At 50.5% G+C, this 19,663-nt stretch overlaps 1 protein-coding gene across 1 annotated transcript in view; it reads right to left on the bottom strand.

Annotated features, from left to right (window-relative positions):
• The window catches only part of ARMC2 (armadillo repeat containing 2), an 87,707-nt gene that overhangs the window by 4,357 nt on the left and 63,687 nt on the right, over positions 1–19,663 (bottom strand). The window contains exons 13-18 of the mRNA XM_057489466.1: positions 15,932–16,250; positions 12,284–12,406; positions 11,879–11,992; positions 10,110–10,242; positions 9,609–9,769; positions 4,676–4,878 (exon numbers count right to left, since the gene is read on the bottom strand). Of these exons, the coding sequence (XP_057345449.1) occupies positions 4,721–4,878; positions 9,609–9,769; positions 10,110–10,242; positions 11,879–11,992; positions 12,284–12,406; positions 15,932–16,250 (1,008 nt within the window). The 3' untranslated portion in view covers positions 4,676–4,720. The remainder of the gene's footprint in view (positions 1–4,675; positions 4,879–9,608; positions 9,770–10,109; positions 10,243–11,878; positions 11,993–12,283; positions 12,407–15,931; positions 16,251–19,663) is intronic.

The following is a 19,663-nucleotide window of genomic DNA, read 5'->3' as shown; positions in this document are numbered from 1 at the left end:
GTTTGACCACGTTAGGCCACAAAACAAGACTTAAATCTTAAAAGATTGAAGTCATACAAAGTATCTTTTCTGATCACAATGGAATGGAAGTGAAACTAGAATTAGTGGAAAGAAAAACAGGAAAATCCACGAGTATGTGGAGATTAAACAATGCATCTTAAACAACCAGTTTATCAAAGAAGAAATCACAAAAGGAATTAGAAAATATTTCAAGACCAATTAGGATGAAAATACAATATACTAAAATTTATGGGATGCAGTGCTAAGAAGGAAGTTTATAGATATAAACCCTTACATTAAAAAAGAAGGAAGATCTTAACCTAACTTTATACTTTAAGGAATTAGAGAAAGAGCAATCTAAATCCAAAGCTAGCAGAAGGAAGAAAATAGAAAAACAATTGGAAAAAAGTCAACAAAACTAAGAGTTCTTTGAAAAAAATCAACAAAAGCGACAAACTTTAGATTAAGACTCAAATAAAATCAGAAATGAAAAGGACATTAAAATGTAACAAATAAAAAGGATTATAAGAGACTTTTGTGAATAACTGTATGCCGATTGGACAAAACCTACCAAGACTAAATCATAAAGAAATAGAATATCTAAAACAGATATAATTAGGAAGGAGATTGAGTCAGTAATCAAACACCCTGCAAAAAATCCCAGGACCAGTTTCATTACAAAATTCTACCAAACATTTAATGAAGAGCTAATACCAAACAATCCTCTAACTCTTTCAAAACATTGAAGAGAAGGGAACACTTCCAAAGTCATTCTGTGAGGCCAGTATTACCCTAATACCAAAGCCAGACACACTACAAGAAAACCACAGACCAATATGCTTATGAATATTGATGCAAAAACCCTTAACAAAATACTAGCAAAGAGAATTCAACAGCACATTAAAAGGATGACATGGGATTTATTCCAGGAATGCAAGGATGGTTTAACACACAGAAACTGATCAATGTAATACACTGCATTAATAGAATGAAGGAGGAAAAAAACCCACCATCATCTCAGCTGGTGCATAAAAAGCACTTGACAAAATTCAACACTATTTCATGATAAGAAACACTCAACAAACTAGGAGTAGAAGGAAACTACCTCAGTGTAATAAAGGCCATATATGAAAAGCCCATAGCTAATATACTCAGTGAAAGACTGAAAGCTTTTCCTCTAAGGTCAAGGATGCCTCCTCTCTCCACTCCTGTTCAACACAGCACTGAAAGTCCTAGCCAGAGCAATTAGGCAAGAATAAGAAAAAAATGCATCCAAATTCAAACCGTAAATATCTCTGTTCACAGATGACATGGACTTATATGTAGAAAGCCTTACAGATTCCACAAAATAGCATGTTAGAATAAATTCAGCAAAGGTGCAAGAAACAAAAATTCAGTTGCAATTCTATACACTAAAAATGAACAATCTGAAAAGGAAATTAAGAAAGCAATTCCATTTACAGAAGCATCAAAGAAAATAAATACTAAGAATAAACTTAACCTTGGAGATGAAAGACTTGTACCCTAAAAACTACAAAACACTGCTGTAAGAGATTAAAGAATACACAAATAAATAGACATACTGTGTTCATGGATTGGAAGACTTCATATTGTTAAGATGTCAATACTACCTAAAGTAATCTACAGATTCAATGCAATCTCTGAAAAAAAAAATGCCACTGTTTGCAGAAAAAGAAAAATCCATCCTAAAATTCATATGGAGTCTTAAAAGACCCCAAACAGCCAAAACAATCTTGAAAAAGAACAAAGTTGGTGGTCTCACATGAAGACCACATGTTATCAGGTGTCACCTGATAACATATTATAAAGCTGCAGTAATCAAAACGGTATTGCACTATAAAGACATATATAAACCAGTGGAGTAGAACAGAGAGCCCACAAATACTCCCTCATGTATATGGTCAAATAATCTTCAACAAGGGTGCCAAGACCATTCAATGAGGAAAGGACAGTTGCTTCCACAAACATTTCTGGGAAAACTGGATATCCACAAGCCAAAAAAAAGAAGTTAGACCCTTACCTCAAATCTTATATAAAGATTAACCAAAACAGATTAAATACCTAAATATAACAACTAAAACTATAAAACTCATATGAGAAAAACATTTGGTGTTATAAAAAACATAGCAAAGACAAAAGAAAAAATAGACAAATAGAACTACATCAAACTTCAACTTTTGTGCATCAAAGGGCACAATCAACAGTGAAAAGGCAATCTAAGGAATGGGAGAAAATATTTGCAAAATATTTATATATATGATAAGAGGTTAATATCCAGCATATATAAAGAATCCCTGCAACAAAACAACAAAAACAAATAGCCTGACTAAAAAAACCGGCAAAAGACTTGAATAGACATTTCTCCAAAGATGATATACAAATGACCAAAAAAAAAAAAAAAAAAGATATTTAACATCATTAATTATTAGAGAAATGCAAATCAAAACCACAATGAAATATCACTTCATATGCATTAGGATGGTTACTGTAAAAAGAAACCAAAATAGCTGTTGGCGAAGATGTGAAGAAATCAGAACTCTTGTGCACTGTTGGTGGTAATGTGAAATGGTGAAGCCTCTATGGAAAACAGTACAGAGGTTCCTCAAAAAATTAAAAATAGAACTACTGTATGATCCAGTAATTCCACCTCTGGGAAGCCAAAAGAATTGAAAGCAGGATCTTGAAAATCTATTTACACACCTATGTTCATAGCATTATTCACAGCAGCCATGAGGGAGAAGCAACCCCAGTGTCTACTGATAGATGAATGGATAAACAAAATGTGGTATATACAGGTAAGGAAATATCATTCAGCTTTAAAAAAGGAGGGAAATCGTGTTACATGCTTTAACATGGATGAACTTTGAGAACAGTATGCTAAGTGAAAAAGCCAGTCACACAAAAGACAAATACTATATGGTTCCATTTATATGCAATATCTAAACTAGCTGACTTCATAGAAGCAGAAAGTAGAATGGTGGTTGCTAGGGGCAGGAGGCAAGAGGGATGGGGAGCTGTTTAATGGATGCAGAGTTTCAGTTTTTGCAAGATGAAAAAGTTCTGGAGATCTGTTGCAGAACAATGAATATACTTAACATCACTAAAACATGTATTCAAAAATAGTTAAGAAAGGTGAATTTTATGTTATGTGTTTTTTACCACAATTAAAGAAAAAAGGCAGATAGATGGTCCCAAATGTTGCAGCTTGCACAGAGACTGAGGGGGAGACCTTCAGTGTGCAGGAGAACAGGTGCAGTGGTGCCTGTGAGTCCCTGCATTTGTCATAAATACTGAGCAGCTGTTTTAAGCAGGAAAATTTTTTAAATCTTTTTCACTGAAAGTACAAGATATAGCCTGCTACAGGTAAAAAGAAAGACTTAGATCCTTAGAAGTTTCTGAGAGATTAGAGCCTCAGACTTAAAGTGATTTCATCCGTTGCAGCCTATCTACTAGCAGATACTTTGATGAGAGACTGTAAGAAGGTGAGTGCCTCCCTAGAGGATGTTGCTGAGCCCTGACCAGGGATGAGCCCCAGACTAGAAGAGCCCCTTAGACATTCTTTTGGTTCCTAGAAATTTTGGTTTTTTTCTAATGGTCTTCAGGAGCCTTCTCCCATTAGTCTTGGTATTTTGCAGGATGAGAGATGAACCATTAACAATAGCTTTTCTCCAAGCAGAGTAGTAAATCTGCTTTTATTTCCAAATCTTCATTTAGCTAGTATAGGATAACAGCAGTGATCTCAATTTCTTTGCTTGTATCATATATTTTAAGGCCAAATTTATCCTAAAAAGAATAATAAAGCTAATAAACTAATTACCATCATAATGTTATAATTTATTGCACACCTACTACGTATCAGACACTGTACCAGGGAATCTTCCCATTAAATGTTTTTTTTTTTCCTAAACTACAATAAAACGGGTATTATTCCCATTTTACAGTTGAAGCTAAAGACACTAGGTTGCTTGCTCAAGACCCAAGCGGGGGAGAGCTAGGATTCAGACTGAGATTTGCCATCCACCTAAGCCTGCACTTTTTCTGGTCCATTATATTACCTCCCTAGTCACAGAGAGTTACACTTAGAAGGAGTGTCTGGTCTAGTTATTTCAAATGAAAAAAAGAAAAACAGATAAAATGCTCCCTTTTTCATCTATTTTAGTTATTTAATGAAGAGTAGATGGCCCACAGCAGTCTTCTCCAATTTTTTCTGCTTACTCCTCTTATTATGAGGACCAGAAAAGTACTAGTACCTAACCAGAAAATTGCTATTTGATGATAAAAGAATTAGTGAAGATGTTTATTAGTCATGTATTTCTAATAACTTTGACCACCATTCTTACTCTGTATAAAATCTAACAGTCTTCATTGCACCGTTCGCTTGACTACTGAGCTGAAGCATTTAAATGCGGGAATTGTTAAGTTAGGGTTTTAAGAATAGAAAAGTCATTTCTTTAGAAAAACCGTTGATATATTTTCATCCTCTATTTCTCATACCAGAAAATACAACACGTTTACTCATTTTTCCATAATATCTAACAAGAAGAAATGCTTATTTCTTTTAAAATAGTTAACCTACTCACTAGAAATAGTACCTGAAAAACTCTGAATATTTGTTAATACTGAAAAAATGTTCACGTTTGTTACCGCTTCTTACAAAGGGAGAGCTGACATCCTGTGTGTGCGGTGGGTGTGCGCCGCGTCAGACAGCAGGGCTGGGCAGGCGCTCCAGGAAGGTGCGGCGGCTCCGGAGTCTGCTCAGAAGCTGCTGGGCCACGGGTTTGAATTCCGTTTCCCAGTGGAGCTTGTGATAGCTTTTCAGGTCTTGACCAAAACTGCCATCCAGTGCTAGTTCTTCATCTGTATCAGAAAAGTCAGAATTACAGCAATCACTTAGATGTAATCCTACTGAATAAAGGCTGATTTTTTTGGTGGCATGAGTTGACCTCTTCCTGGGTCATCTCGAATTTCAACATGACATGGATAGGATTTGGGAGTTAAAAGGCTTTTTATGGGAGTTCTTTACTCACTTCTGTCTTTACAAATATTTTTAAATAAGATATTTTTATCTCTTAATAAAAAAGGACAATAATCTCCAAACAATCCTGTATTGAATCAAGCTCTTATTTCAACTAACCCCTAGTGCTTTTATGTGAATCCACATCCAGTAATTGGATTGTAACTTCTCAGGACAGACAAAGTATTACTAGGTCACATACTTCTGTGCACTTTGGAAAAGTTAATTACTTCAGCAGGTGACAGATACCAAAGGAGTCAGGAATCTTTTGGGAGAGGAGCACAGCTGAATCTGGAGATGCACCGGCCTGTCAGAACGTGGCTCTGCCATTTCTAGGTCTGCGGCCGGGGCAGACTGCCTAGGTGGGGGCCACGAAGCCCCACAATGTTGCTACCTCGCATAATTTGCAAGTTTTTTCAATGGGCCAATTAAAATCCTATTATAAAATATTTTGTTACTATTCACATCAAATTTTCTACCCTGAGTACTTGTGTGCGCCCTGTTTACTCTGGACTACTGGTGTGGGTGTCACCACCTGGCTAAGCTAAGGGAGCCAGGAACCCTAGTTTGCCCTCCGTCCCACCAAGCGGCGGCTGTGCAGCTCTGAGGTCAGTGCCGGGCAGCCCAGCTCTCCTGCAGGGCACTCCACGGGCCACCTGGGCCCTTCACGGCCCCTTCCCCTGCCAGGCCTCTGGCTGGATTTCATGGTTTCAGCAAATCTCTTGTTTTGGTGTTTTTGTTTTTTAATCTAATGTCAAGACTATGTTACTTCTCTTGAGGCTTGGCCTATCCATCCGAATCCGTCCACAGTCGGCCCCTGTTAATTGTCAGCTGGTTAGACGAGACAACAGGAGAGGCCGGGCAGCTGCAGGTAAGAGAAAGGCCGCCCGAAGTCTCAAAGTAAGCACAGCAAATTATAAGAAGTGCCGTCTTATACTAGGTATTAAATTTTGAAACTCACTGCAAAGAATGGCAGAGGCTAATTCAAGCAAAATTTAGATCTTTTTCAAACTTTTTGACTGTGACCTAGGCCTAAGAAATACATATTGTGTTATGACTGTATACATATTCTTACATACTTATATACAACAAATACTTCTGTTTCACAATGTACTTATCTTGACAGCACATAACATGGTCTGATATTTTCTTTCTTTGCTACTTCATTTTTTCAAGGTGTTGGTCACAGTGTGAGAAGTCCTGACTTAGATAACACATCATTTGTAAGCTTTGTTTGTGCACAGCACACTAGCAAGTACTAGAATTTTAGATACGGTATTAGGATTAAAAGACTGAAAACAATAAAATTGCCAGTGACCATTATAACACATCTCTTTTGTAGTGTACGTACCCTGCAGCGTCCAGAGGAGCGTCCCCTACCCGCTAGGTCCCCTGTGCTGTTTCCCAGCTCGCAGTTCAGCACCGGGTCGCTGTCGGGCGTCGAGCACTGCCCCGTCATGAGGCACAGCCCTCGCACGGCCCAGAAGCCCCTGACGGCTCTCTGGCCCGGGCTTGATGATTTGAGCCGCTAGCCTGGACACCGGCCCCTCTACCCTTACCCCATAACCTAGGGGATCAGTCCCACGTGCCTCATGATGGACATTACATGACCCGGTTCTTTCTGGGTTTGCAATAATACCACGTGCGCTCCGATCCCCAGCTGCCGGCTCCCCGGAGAGAAGCGCCAGGCACGCGGCTCATGAACTGCCCGTGTGTTTGTAACAAGCGCCTGCAGGTCATCAGGAGGCAGCTTTCCAGGACGGTGTCAACATTCCAGCCATCCCGGGACCGTTACGTCCTCCTTTTTCCTCCAGTCACCCACCAAGAAAACTTAGAAGACCCTAGCAATTGCCTGCTATCATGTATAAAGCCAGCGCTCGTACACCAGCAGGGCTTTGTGGCTGAACGCTCTTCCTGTCTTCTAAACGGTCTGTTCCTTAGCTGTCTGTGCAAGACCTGAAATTCAAGCACAGTCTCAGCCGCGCAGCCATTTCACTTGCTCCTGCTCAGCTGGCCGACACAGCTGCAGCCCGTCGGACGCGAGGTGGGAGGCCCGCAGCCCGGAGGGAGACGCCTGGGAGCGGCCCGTCCTCCCACCGCAGGAGGAAGCGCCGCGCGCTGCGCTGGTGGCCCGACTCCCTGGTCGGCTGCGCTGATTCTTGTTAAAAATGCCACAGGCCCTTCCACGGGGCGGGTAGGGAAGGGTGTCCTCAGCAATGGGGCCACAGAAACGCATGGCCAGACGGTATTTTCCGATGAGAAGTCCTGTGTCGGCCAGGTTATGACTCAGGCGAGCCACTTAAGCCTCCTGGACCTACCTTCCTCCCTGCCACCCGGCTAGTGAGCTCAGGCAGATCTTACGAGGACGGAATGAAGGTGCTCTGAAATGTTCGCGATGCCAGTCCCCAAGCACCCGTCGAGGACCTGCTTTGTAGGAGACAGTGTCCTTTCCCTAAAGTGTCTCACTCTGAGTGGGAAAATAAGGTGAAAGTCACACACCAGTGACACAGGGGAAGTCACCACATTCCTGACTGATGCCACCTGAGACGGGCAGGTTTCCTATGACTAGACTGTGGGCTTGTCAGGCTGTCTGAGAAGGGCCTGCAAGGCCGGGCAGCCCCTGGATAGGTGGGGAGGGGATATGGCACCTGCAGGGGCGCGCGGGCTCGGAGGCCCCAGGAGAAGCCCCGCCTGGCCCCATGGAAGGTTGATGGGGGTGCGGCAGGCCCTGATGGGGGACCGCTGGGCCCACACCCCCATTTTTGTTACATATGATTGATTGCCCCAGACTTGGGTGCCACAGGAAGCCACAGAGCCTGCCCTGGAGGCACCACAGCCCTACAGCCCTGCACCCCCATCTCATGCCCTGAATGGGACACACGGACAGGGAGGTGCGCCCGTGACAGACACAGCTGCACACTGAGCGCAGCAGGGAGCCTGGAGGTGGCTGAGGCCATTCCCAGGGAGAAGCCTGGCGGGAAGCAGGAGGGACGGGCAGAGGGCTGTTTCCACAGCAACGAGGCGGCCCAGGGCCAGGCCTTCCGCAGGGGGGCAGGTGACGCCCGCCTCCGAGGGGGTCGCTCAGGGACGCGCGGCTGCGCGGCATGGCCCTCAGGCCCCGAGAGCCCCTGCAGCAGGCTTCGGGCCACAGCTCACCTCCCGGCCTCCTGCTCCTCCTCCTCGGCGCTTCCTTCCCGTGGCCGCCTCGACCTCCCCCGGTAACCGGCGCGAAGTCCTCAGCCCTGGCGCGCCGCACGCTCGCCTGTGGGGCTCCCGCAAAGCGCGTGGCCGGCCTCACCCCAGAGTTCCCGGCCCGGCTGCAGCGGACGGGCCGGGCCAGCTGTGGCCTGTTGCTTTGACCCTGCCCGCGACCCCGGCGATGTGCCCCAGCTGAGAACCGGCTGCGGCGGGCTGAGCCGGCGCGGAGCCGACAGGGAGCCCGGTGATTCAACGGCCTCTTACACACACGAGGCCACGTTCACCTGGAAAAGGCAAATTTCACATCCGCCTAGCGACCCGATTCTTTGAAGTCGCTTCTGGCCTGGGTTTCTGTTTGACGACACAGCACCGAGGGCTCCGGCCGCACAGAGAAGCCCTTGGCGGCCGGGGCCGGGGCTCGCTGCGCGTCAGGCCCCGGCAGGCTCGGGGCGCACGCCTGCTCACCGACCGCCCTGACAGCCGCGCCGAGCGGACACCAGCACCCCCGGCGCAGAGGTGAGAAAACAGATTCGGAGAGGTGAAGGCCAAGGTTGAAGACTGTCGGGGGCGAAACGCTTAAGTCCGGACTGCGCGCGGCAGCCTCCCGCCTTCCCGCTGCTCTCGGACGCTTGTCTGACCAGCGTGTTCGGTCCCCTTGTCAGACGGCACGGCCAAGAGCCCCGGGACCTGAACCCACCGCTTCTGGGCCACACGGAGCCTGTCCGCACAGCCCTGCTTAGCCCACCCAGTGGGCAATGGAAGGGACATTCCAGTTTGGGAAAAGGATTATTGAAAACATTCACCTCCTTTACGATCCAAGTCATTGTTTTTATACCTAATGCCGGAGGAAAAAATTATCCTAAGAATAGAAATTTCTTAACATAAGGAACTACCCTCTCTCCTTCAGTTTGCAGCAGTGATTTCCGGCGACCAAGGACGTGAGCCCCACCACGCCGTCCAGTAATTTCACAGGCCCTCCCCCAATGCTGATCAACAAAACTGCTAATTAAAACATTAAGACCATGACTGAATTCATAGAAGGCTTTAGCCATATTTTCTCAATTACAACGATGTCTATACACTTTAAAACAGCAATAATTTATGCTGAGGTCCTTTATTTATGCAGTCTACAGAAAATCCAAGGAATAAATACCGGAGAAATCGTGACGGTACCCAGTGACTTCCAAGCCTTGCGTCCCCCCTGCAGATCACAGTCAGCCTCTCCCAGACAGTTCCACACCACCACACTCCTCACCATGCGCCTGTGGCTGACACAAACAGAGCCACAGAAACACACACCCATCCTTATCCTCACGGGTGACAGAAAAAAACCCTCTCATTCTGATAACACTCGACTTAAAGCCAGGAGGCTTACCTAAAAATGATGACAGCAGGATTGAGAGGCTGTGGGTGTCTCCATCTCCAAAACCCGACGACGCCGCAGTGAGGTTCTCACTCAAGTTCCATAAGGTTTTGCAAACCAAGGAGGCCAGCTGCCAGTCAGTAGGCCCGAGATCTCTCAGACATTCCACTAGCCTGAGTTAATGAGAGTCAGGCTGAGAACGTATTGGGTCAGAATCACTTTAATTTTTATATTTCTAGCATGATGATGAATATTTCTGTAATATTTAATATGCATTACATATAATTCAGTGAATATTTAAAAAGACTTCATATCTACAAATATAAGTAGCTGTCAAGTAGCAATGACCCAGTTCTGAATTACCTTAACGTCCAGCAGCACCTAAATCTCCTTAGCCCCAGCTGGGTGCTCCCAGATGCTGCCATACCTCCATCCCAGAGCAATAACAAGAGTCTGAGAAAACTCTGTCCTCTGAATCCTGAGAGAGTCGGAACTGAGGACCTCAGAACTTACTTTTTAACGCCACCTTCTTCTTTTAGGATGACACGCCTGTCTTCATCCACCGTGAGATTTAGGAGCACACCGCACGCAGAAAAGCAAATATCCTGGTGCTTAGAGTCCAGCAGAGCCATCATGAACTTGTGCACTGGGAAGGCAGAGGGCAAACGGGACGGTAACGCTCGGGGTGCTGGCTGTCCTAGTTCACAAATGGCAAAGGGCAAGTGGGCATGCAAAGCCGGAAACCCTGCCAGGGGCTTAAACCCATCCTTCCTAAGGCTGTACCCACTGCCCAGTGGCTTTGCCACCATCCCCCAGGATCCCTGTACCCAGATACTGCCATATGGACCTGGGCAGCAGCTCCCTCAGGGTGGCAATGGAGGCTCTGCCCACGGAGACGAGGGAACCACAGACTTCCAGCCATGCAGGTGGCACTCATCTCTAACACCTGGTTGTTTGCAAGGGCACTTTTGAACCTGCAGGAGCAATTTTCTTTAACTGCACGGCCCTGGGGGTGGGGAGGAGGCTCTGCTGTCTTCCCTGAAGCTTCCAGGACCAGACCAGGAGACCTGCTCAGACCCCTGAGTGTGGCTTGTGGCAAGGCAGGACCTGAGAGCAAGGGACGCCTCAGGTCGGCACAGGCTCCCCACCACTGGGAGCCACTTCCCTGTTTTCCTGAACTGGGACTGTTTGTCCTGTTTCGTCCCCCCAGCAGGCTGGGCAAAGGCCAGGCAGGACGGAGATGGCTTGGGCTCTGCCTGCTCCCCTCCTGCATGCCTGAGAGCTGGGCCCCAGGGGCGGGTGGGCAGTGAGCCGGGCAAAGGCTGCGTCACGTCCCTGTGTGTTTAAGAGTCTAAGGAATAGGCACCAAAACGTGAGCCGTCACCGCTGGGGAGGGAAGGTGATGGGCGGCGCTGCCTTAAACCCACACACACCGCATGACCTCAGTTTCTGCCATGAACACAGTGATTTGGCATGTCTGGTTGCTATTCCTACACGAGGTACTGGGGGCACACAGAACACGGTGCACCTGTCACCAGTTCATGAATGAAACGTTACAGACCCATCTGTATATATCTGGGCATCCTTTCCCCTCCAAAGATAGTTTCCACCTCAGATGAGGACTTAATTATTTCCAAATGCCTTTTATACCTCACACCATTACCTGCATAGATCATATAACAAACCCAAGACTGTTTTTGCATGTTTTAAAGCTTATATGTGGCATTATTCTGTATATATCCTCCTGTCAGTAGCTTTTTGCTCCTATAGTATGTGTTTGAGGTGGGCCCGTGTGGCACGTGGGCCTCTACTTCATTTATTTTAATTACTGTAGAATATTTGGTCACATGAATAGACGTATTTATCCTCTTGCCTGTTGATAGACATTTAGATTATTTCCATTTTTTGTGCTATTACAAGCAACACTGTAACGAACACTCCAGTACCGGAAGGAGAGTGTCTCGAGTCCATTTCCATGGGCAGAAGTGATGAATACAGACCGTCTCCACTGCACGTGTGTGCGTGCACACACACACACACACACACACACACACTCGTCCTACATCAGAAGCCAGAAGACCCCTCACAAGGGGCAGGGGAGCACAGCACTGCCTCCGTGCATGCTGCACCCCGAGCCGCCAGCCCCCGTGAGGGCGGGACAGTCGCATGTAAAGCACTGCTGTCTCAGTGGGACGAGGACCACCAGAGACAGCAGGGCGCCGACGCTGCTCAGCTGCTGGTCGGCAAGCGTGTGTTTCTGGTCGCGAGCGCTGTTGACTCACCACGTTTCTGCACAATGAAGCTGCAGACATCCTGGTCCTGGGAGAGGTTTCCGAAGACGCGCACGGCCTCCAGGACCCCATCCCGGCTGTTACTGGCGAGCAGCTTCATGAGCACTGGGTTCATGAGCAGGGGACACAGACCAGGGAGCTTCAGCTCAGTGTAAAGGCCGCGGGGAACCACTGTCATACTAACATGGTAACTCAAAAAGGGTAATGCGACATAAACTATACGAGACTGGAGCAAAAGAACGAAGACACCGACTTTCCCCCATATTCTGATTTCTTAGACTCCAGTCAGGCTGTTAGATATTTGCACTAGAAACCAGAAAATACGCATGCCATCAGAGCTGCTAACAGCCACGCCCTGCGGCGCCCCGCGCTGCCCAGACGCGCCCCGAGCCTCACGCGCGGCCAGGTGCAGCCTCCCGCGCCGAATCCCGGAGCTCTCCACCCGGTAGTAGGACAGGTTGTTGATGGCCGCGGTGGCGTTGACAACCAGCGCCTCACACTCAGCGACGGACTTGTGCTCTGCAACGAGGTGAGGTGGGGGTGTCAGAGGCCCCCTGCAGGGCCGCAACCAGGGCGCCAGGACAGCAGCTGGGGGCCAGGGACAGGCCGCCCGCGGGGAAGGCCTGCGTGAGGCCAGTTTGCGCTTCATGTCCCGGGACGCCCGCAGGGGGGCCGCACCAGAGGTGGGGGACGCGAGGCGGCCGGGTTTCAGAACCGCCTCGGTCCCTCCAGCTGGGCGCGCGGAGAGACTGGGCCCAGTGGGCCCCGGTCTGGGGGAAGCCAAGTGGGGGCCAGGGGGCTCCTCCTGCCCCACCCGCCGGCCCCCCAGGGGCTCCATTCAGGGCCTGTCCCTTCACCCCCACCTCCCCGCAGAGGGACCCCGAGGGCCTGGTCCGTCCATGGTCACCCTGCCTTCCAACCACAGCCCATCGCCGAGCCCCTGCCCTCCTCGCCGGCCGCCCTCTGGCCGCGCCCGCGAGCCTGTCCTCCGCACGGCGACCCCTGTCTCCCTCGGCCGCCCGCCCGCCTGGGCTGCCCCAGCCCCCAGGCCCCAAACGCCACCACGCCTGTCTTCGCGCTATTTGAAGAGCCTCCTGTGCGCGGCTGTTCCCTGTCCAGATACCCCCTCCTGCCAGTTACCCGCTCAGCTCGCGCCCCGCTTCCTGCGGCCGGTGCTCAGACGCCACCTCACCGACACTCGCCTCAAGCCCACATACGGTGGTGGCATCACCCCCTCCCCTGCCCCCCGCTGCCATCTCCTCCGCAGCACGTGGCGCCCGGCCTGCTGTGTTGCCGGTGTTTGCCCCCCAGCCCCGGGTCGGAGGCCCCACGGGGACTGGGGTCTGTGTGTCTCACTCGTGCTGCGTCCCCAGCCCCCCGGACGGTCAGCGCCCAGGCGGGGCTCGGGACCCGTGCCGCACGCGGGAGGGGGTGGGCGAGCCGCCGGGGGGGACCCCGCAGGGGGACACTGAGACCTGGGGGCGCTGCCCCGCCCTCCCCGCGGCCCGCAGCTCTGCTCCTGGTCACAGGCGCCGTGCAGAGGGGGCTGCGGGGCCGCGGGGGGCTCCTGCGGTCTCCCCGGGACAACGGCGTGGGGGTGGGGGCCAGGCGGAGGCGGAGCCGAGTGGACAGACCAGGAGACTAGGCGGGAAAGCGGGCGGTTGTGGTGAAGACCAGATCGGGGTGGGCGGAGGAACAGCCCGGCGGGGCCCCGGCTCCTGGATCGCCCTCTGCGTCCAGGGCACGGGAAGGGGGCCCAGCTGGGGGGAGGGCGGAGTTCGGCCTCGGGCATCCTGAGGCACCTCTGAGGAGCCCAGAGCTGGCGGGGCCGAGGCGGTCGGATATCTGGGTCGGAAAGATGGAGGAGGCGAGGCGGTGAGTCGGGTTTTACTGGGCCAGACACGCCCACGCGGCCCGTCACCTCCACCCAGCAGGCCCCCGGGCCTGCAGGGCCCTCGCCCCCACCCCGCACGGCCGCCCCGGAAGCCCTGCCCCAGCCCGGGGGGCCGCCCGGCCAGCACTGCCCAAGGCCGCCCCGGCCTCTGCAGGGAAGCCCAGCTCCTCGGGAGCAGAGGAGGCTGAGCAGGGCTGTCCGGGCTCTTCCATGTTCTCTGACTTAATTCTCTCCCTTTTCCTTAAAGAGAATGACCTTTTTTAGCTTATGCTACTCAAAGGAAAGGTCAGGCCTTTGCTGAGGACCCGTCTTGTGGCCCTTTGGCCAGGGGACCCCCACCCACAGGTGCCAGCACGGCGGACCCTCAAAGTCATACCTGGGGACAGGGAATAACAGATGAGGCCCTGATTGCCTGTATTTTGGGTTAAATATATGGGACGGTAATGAGGAAGCGCATCATCTTGGGCTTCGGTTTGGCTTCTACAACAAGGAAATGTCCTTCTGGCCTCAGGTTTCTGGGGGAGCTGTGCCAGGATCCCAGCTGTCTGTGAGGGGGACAAGGTGAGAGAGGGACCCAGGAGCCCCAGAAGTGTCCCCACCGCCGGCTTGGCCGTGACCCTGGAGCCAGAATCCTGGTCTCCCGCCTGCGGGCTGTGCGGCCTCGACCAAGTCAGGTCGGTGCGCGGACCGCAGGCTCCTCGGCTGTGAATGGGGCAGTAACTGTGCCGCTTACAGAATCGTTACAAAGTTTACACGCGTTAATATTTCTGAAGGGCTTAAAAGAGTGCGTGGCGCCCTGCGGGTGCTAAACAGGAGTTTGTTAAATGAAGAGACGGGCCATGCAGAAGGACACTCACAGGAATGGCCGGGGGGGGTCCTACCCTGGCAGGGGCGCGAAGTCTGCAGCCCTGGCCGCCCCACCCCCGGACGCACGACGCTGGGTCTCCTGCAGTTGTGCGGTGTTGGGCTCTGTTTCCCTCGCCTTGGTGGGAGAACTCCTCAGCTCATTCACGTGTGTCGCCACCTCCCATAGGACCATGTTTGGGCAGCAGGAACGGCACCGGGCATTTGGGGCAGGACGGCGGGTACCTGTAGGTACTAGGCGTCCATCACGGCGGCACCAGGCACTTCGCATGCACTTGACCCCATAAAAGTGAATTTGTAATAATGCTTAAATGCTTGTACAAGCACTTAAACCCACAGCAAACTTGTATGTGTCTCAGCCAGCCCAGGCTGGCACAGCAACATGCCAGATGGGGCAGGGGTGGAGGAGGCAGAGCTTACACACCAGGGACTTAGTCTCTCCCATCTGGAGGCCGCAGGTCTGGGTCGGGGGCCAGCAGGGTTGGGTTCTGGTGAGAGCGCCTCTTGGCTTACAGGGGCTGCCTTCCTGCTGTGCCCCCGCCTGGGCAGAAAGCCCAAGCTCTCTGGTGTCTGTTCTCCTAAGGGCACGAATCCCATTACGAAGGCCCCACCCTCATGAATTCATCTAAATCTGGTTTTCTCCCAAAGGCCCCATCCCCAAACACCATCACACTGAAGTTTAGGGCTTCAACATATGAGTTTGCAGGGGTGTAATTCCGTGCACACCAGCCTCCTAACATGCCATCCTACAGATGAGAACGGGGGCACGTAGAGAAGCGAACTGCTCTGCCTGACATCACAGAGCAGACTTCTGAATCAAGGTCTGGCTCTATCCTCCTGCTCTTTGTGGAGGGGACCTGAGCGACCGGGGCTGTAATTACAGGTAACGCAAAACTGATTCAAAAAAAAGAAACTTTAACCAGGTGGACTAACCCAGGAAAAATTAAGGATTTTTAAACCCTTTGTGGGTAGCTTGGCTACTTTTTAAAAAAACTGATTCACATACCATAAAACTCACCCTTTAAAGTGTACAGCTCAGTGGGTTTTAGTAATGATCTGTTTTACTGGTTTTCCTTTCTTTTCTTATTTATAAAAAAAGAACCTTATTTATAAAAAAACTTTTGAAGCAGCTCTGGCCAGAACTGGACCACTCCTTCACAGAGCTGCGAGTCCCCAGGGCCGGGCCGGGCGAGCCGGTTCACCACGGGGCCCTGGGCAGCCCCAGCCCCAGCACCGCCTCGGAGCAGCCCCCACCCTGCGGGCCCGGCCAGGCAGCGGGGTCTTACCTAGCGTGGCGAGGAGCAGGCCCACCACATGCGGGTTGGAGGCCAGGGCGCGGCCGGCGCCCGGGTGGATGGCTAGGTTGGCCAGCAGGCGGGTCAGCTTGAGGAGCACGTCCTCCGCCTGGGCCCGCAGCCTCCGCGCCTCAGCCTGCCCGCCTCCCTCTGCCGCCCGGTGCTCCATGTGCACGTCCAGCTGGGAGAAGGTATGGAACAGGGCCAGCAGCGTCGGGGTGCTCCCTTCCTCTCTGGACAGCTGCTCACGAGCCTGGTTATCTTTTGCCGTCAGGTTGCCAAGAATAAAAACAATACGAACGACTAAATCCTGCAGTAAAAGAAAGACAGAGGTACGCGTGTGAAGGGGCCGTGACGAGTTGTTGGGAAGGGAACACTAACTCATTCACAATTTAATTAACAGTGAAACAGAGTACACCTGGCTTCTACTAACTTGTACAGCATTCGATTCCCAAGATCGGTGCAAACCGACGGAGGACATTAAAAGCATTTGGCAACAATGAAATGACACAAACCAACTGATGCTATTAGCAAAGCCCATTAGCCTCAGATCATTCATCTGAAATTCTGTTTGTCTGCCCTTTTTTTTTTTTTGGAGAACAGGTGAGTGAGGTAGCATTACTAACCATGTGTTAGTAAATCTAGGTTTTAACACCAACAGGTTTCTTGAGCATCCCAGTCTTTTCCTGGAAGCTCACGTCCGGCGGAAGCGCTGTGTTCCTGGTGCACGAGGGTCGCAAGGACTGCTGCTGAGCGGGCTTTCGTGCCTGGGCACTAGAGACATCTGGGGCTGTCTGAACTGCAGCAGCCTTGGCCTCTGCTACTAGACACCCGTAGAACCTCCCAGACGCCGCACCCCAAAGGGCTACACGTCCCTTGGGGGCAGAATTGCCCCAGCTGAGAACCGTGGTGTCATACACACGTGACACTTTATGGCAGCACTTGTCCTTCCTGACCAGGGTAGCAGATACATACATGGGTGACTCTATAACCATTTGCAAAATTTTACATACGGGTTTTATGCACATTTCTATATATAAGCTATATTTCACTATAAATGTTTCTAAAAATCCCAAGGTGAGAACACTTTACAACTAAATAAGATACAAAATGAAATACGTTCTTAATGTGATGACAACAGATGTAGGGGTGTGGTAGGTCTTCCCCAGGGGTGGTGAAGGAGGTGCCCTGGGAGGCGGAGACTTTAGAGCGACACTTACAGAGAGAGGCCACAGCCGGCCTGCTGTTGACTCTGGTTGTGCCTGGCACTGTGCTGTTTCACAGACAAGGAAGTGGGGTTTAGGGAAGCTGCCGGGCCACACAGCTAGTGAGGGGTGAGTCAGGATTTGAGCCCAGGATTAGAAGATCTGGGGTCCTTTCTACATCCCTGACCTACTTCCCACATGGTATCATTTAATGTCTTCCTTTGCCTAGACTTATAGTGATGTTAAGGAATTACTTCCTTTTAAAGTGAAAATATGTCACCAGGAGGGATTCCCTTCCTAGTAAACCTGACTTCAGATCTGTAGTTAGCAGCCTTCAGGGGCCAGACCGGTCTTCATCAGGGAGCCTAGGCAAGGTGGAGCCTGGGAGTGGAGAGGGTCCATCAAGGAGAAGGGAGCTGGACTTGCCTCGGGCTACTCTGCCTGTACCGCCCATTCCTGCCGGTTCCCAAGAAGCAGCTCTTCTTGATGCTGGCTGCCAAGCCGCAAGGCTGCCGCTCAGGGGCCGGAACCCTTCGCCAGCATGAAGAAAGGACCGGGTCTACCATCTGGCAAGAACTGGAGCTGACCCAGGAGAAAGCGTACACCAGGGATTGGGTGAACGTGGCTCAGCTTGCAACCAAGAGCCGCCTTCACCCAGCGGGAGGACCGCACAGGTGCCCGAGCTCCTGTGCTAGTCCTGAGGTGCTTCCGAATGATGGGGGCTGGGGAACAAATACACCTTAACCAGTGGGAGACAAGGTGCTCTGGGGAGTTTCCAATCTATTTGAGAAGACAGGCTAACCATGTGGGGTGACAGCAAAGACTAGACATCGAAGGGGACCGTGATTCTTGGCTGCATAGCCAGGTGGTCTGGGGTCACATGGGAATTTATTAGCCTCTACTACCTCGTTTGTAAAAAGGGGAAATAATTATATTGTGAGATTAAGAATAGAGAAAGCACACATTGTAGTGAGTAATGATTCAGGCATGTTCTGAACCCTTTTCATGTACTACCAATAAAATATTGTAGCATTAAAATGTGTAGGACAGACCCAGTGGTCTTAGATTCAGTGCAATTCCCATTAAAACAGCAAGGGCATTTCTCAATGAACTAGAGCAAAGAATCCTAAAATTCATGTGGAACCACAAAAGACCCGAAATAGCCAAAGCAATCCTGAGAAAAAAGAACAAAGCTGGAGGGATTATGTTCCCCGACTTCAAGCTCTACTACAAAGCCACAGTAAGCAAAACAATTTGGTACTGGCACAAGAACAGACCCATAGACCAATGGAACAGACTAGAGAGCCCAGATATAAACCCCCAGACACACGGCCAATTAATACACAATAAAGGAGCCGTGAGTATACAATGGAGAAAAGACAGCCTCTTCAACAACTGGTGTTGGGAAAACTGGACAGATGCACGCAAGAAAATAAAACTGGATTACTGTCTAACTCCATACACAAAAGTAAACTTGAAATGGATTAAACACCTAAGTATAAGAGCTGAAATCATAAAACTCCTCAAGGCATTTAGATAAAGGGATGCTCAGTGAGCAGTGTGGGGTCAGCAAAGTTATGCTAATGAATCTGAGTTCAACCTTGAAAAATGTGTGAAATGTGGCTGCATGGAGAGGTGGATGGGGGTGCGAAGCCGCTGGGTCTTACATCTAAAACCAGTACACAATTTCATTGTAATACTCGAACCTCAGTTCACAGAAAACCAAGGGACATGTCACAGATTTCCCAACCGCGAAGGCTCCGGCCTGGCCGCGCCCAAGGCAAGCAGACGGCTTCCTGCCAAGACGGCAGGTATTTCTGAGAACCAGGCTGGGCTCCTCGAGGGAGAATTCCAGTTTATATTTTCTAAGCTGAGGAATATGAGCTTTTCACATAAACTTTGATAAACGACCTCTGATTAAAGACACTGCATGAGTTGTACTTCTGAACACTTGTAATAAGTAATAACAGTAGTCGCCGAAGCAGCCGCAGTTGGCACACATGCTCATAGTGTGCCAGGCGCCATCCCAAGCACTTAGACAGACAGACCACCCAGTCCCTGCCAGGGAGACCCTCCACCCATCAGGCCGAGCAAAGCCGGCCCCCATCTCTGCAGCCGGGTGCCATGCACTCCCACCGGCTCTGAGCCACGTCCCTGGGTGTCGCTGGTCCCTGGGTTGTGCTCTTCTCCCACTTCTACGAAAGCACATTAAGCAAGCCAGGAGAGGCATTGCGTGGAATGTGAACCGCTTCCTAAGGAATTTAAAGGTAGCTGCACGCTGTCCACTGAACCGTTACTGGGACCAATCAGGATGCCCCCTGAAGGTCGCTGCCGCCTTCCGAGGCCTGCTGCACCCCCTCCCCACCCCGCCCCCCAGCCCTGCTGCCTCTCCTCCATCCCTGCGATGGCGTCCTCCCCAGTCTAACGCAGCGGGCGGCTCCGGCCCTGCACCATCTCCACAGCTCACTGGTATTGGCCAGGAGCACTTGGGCCAGATCCCTGGCTGGAGGTGAAGGCG

The sequence above is a fragment of the Manis pentadactyla genome, chromosome 12, assembly GCF_030020395.1.
Source record: "Manis pentadactyla isolate mManPen7 chromosome 12, mManPen7.hap1, whole genome shotgun sequence".
Taxonomy (NCBI): domain Eukaryota; kingdom Metazoa; phylum Chordata; class Mammalia; order Pholidota; family Manidae; genus Manis; species Manis pentadactyla.
Note: the sequence above shows the minus strand (reverse complement) of the source record. Positions and strands in the feature narration are given on the sequence as shown.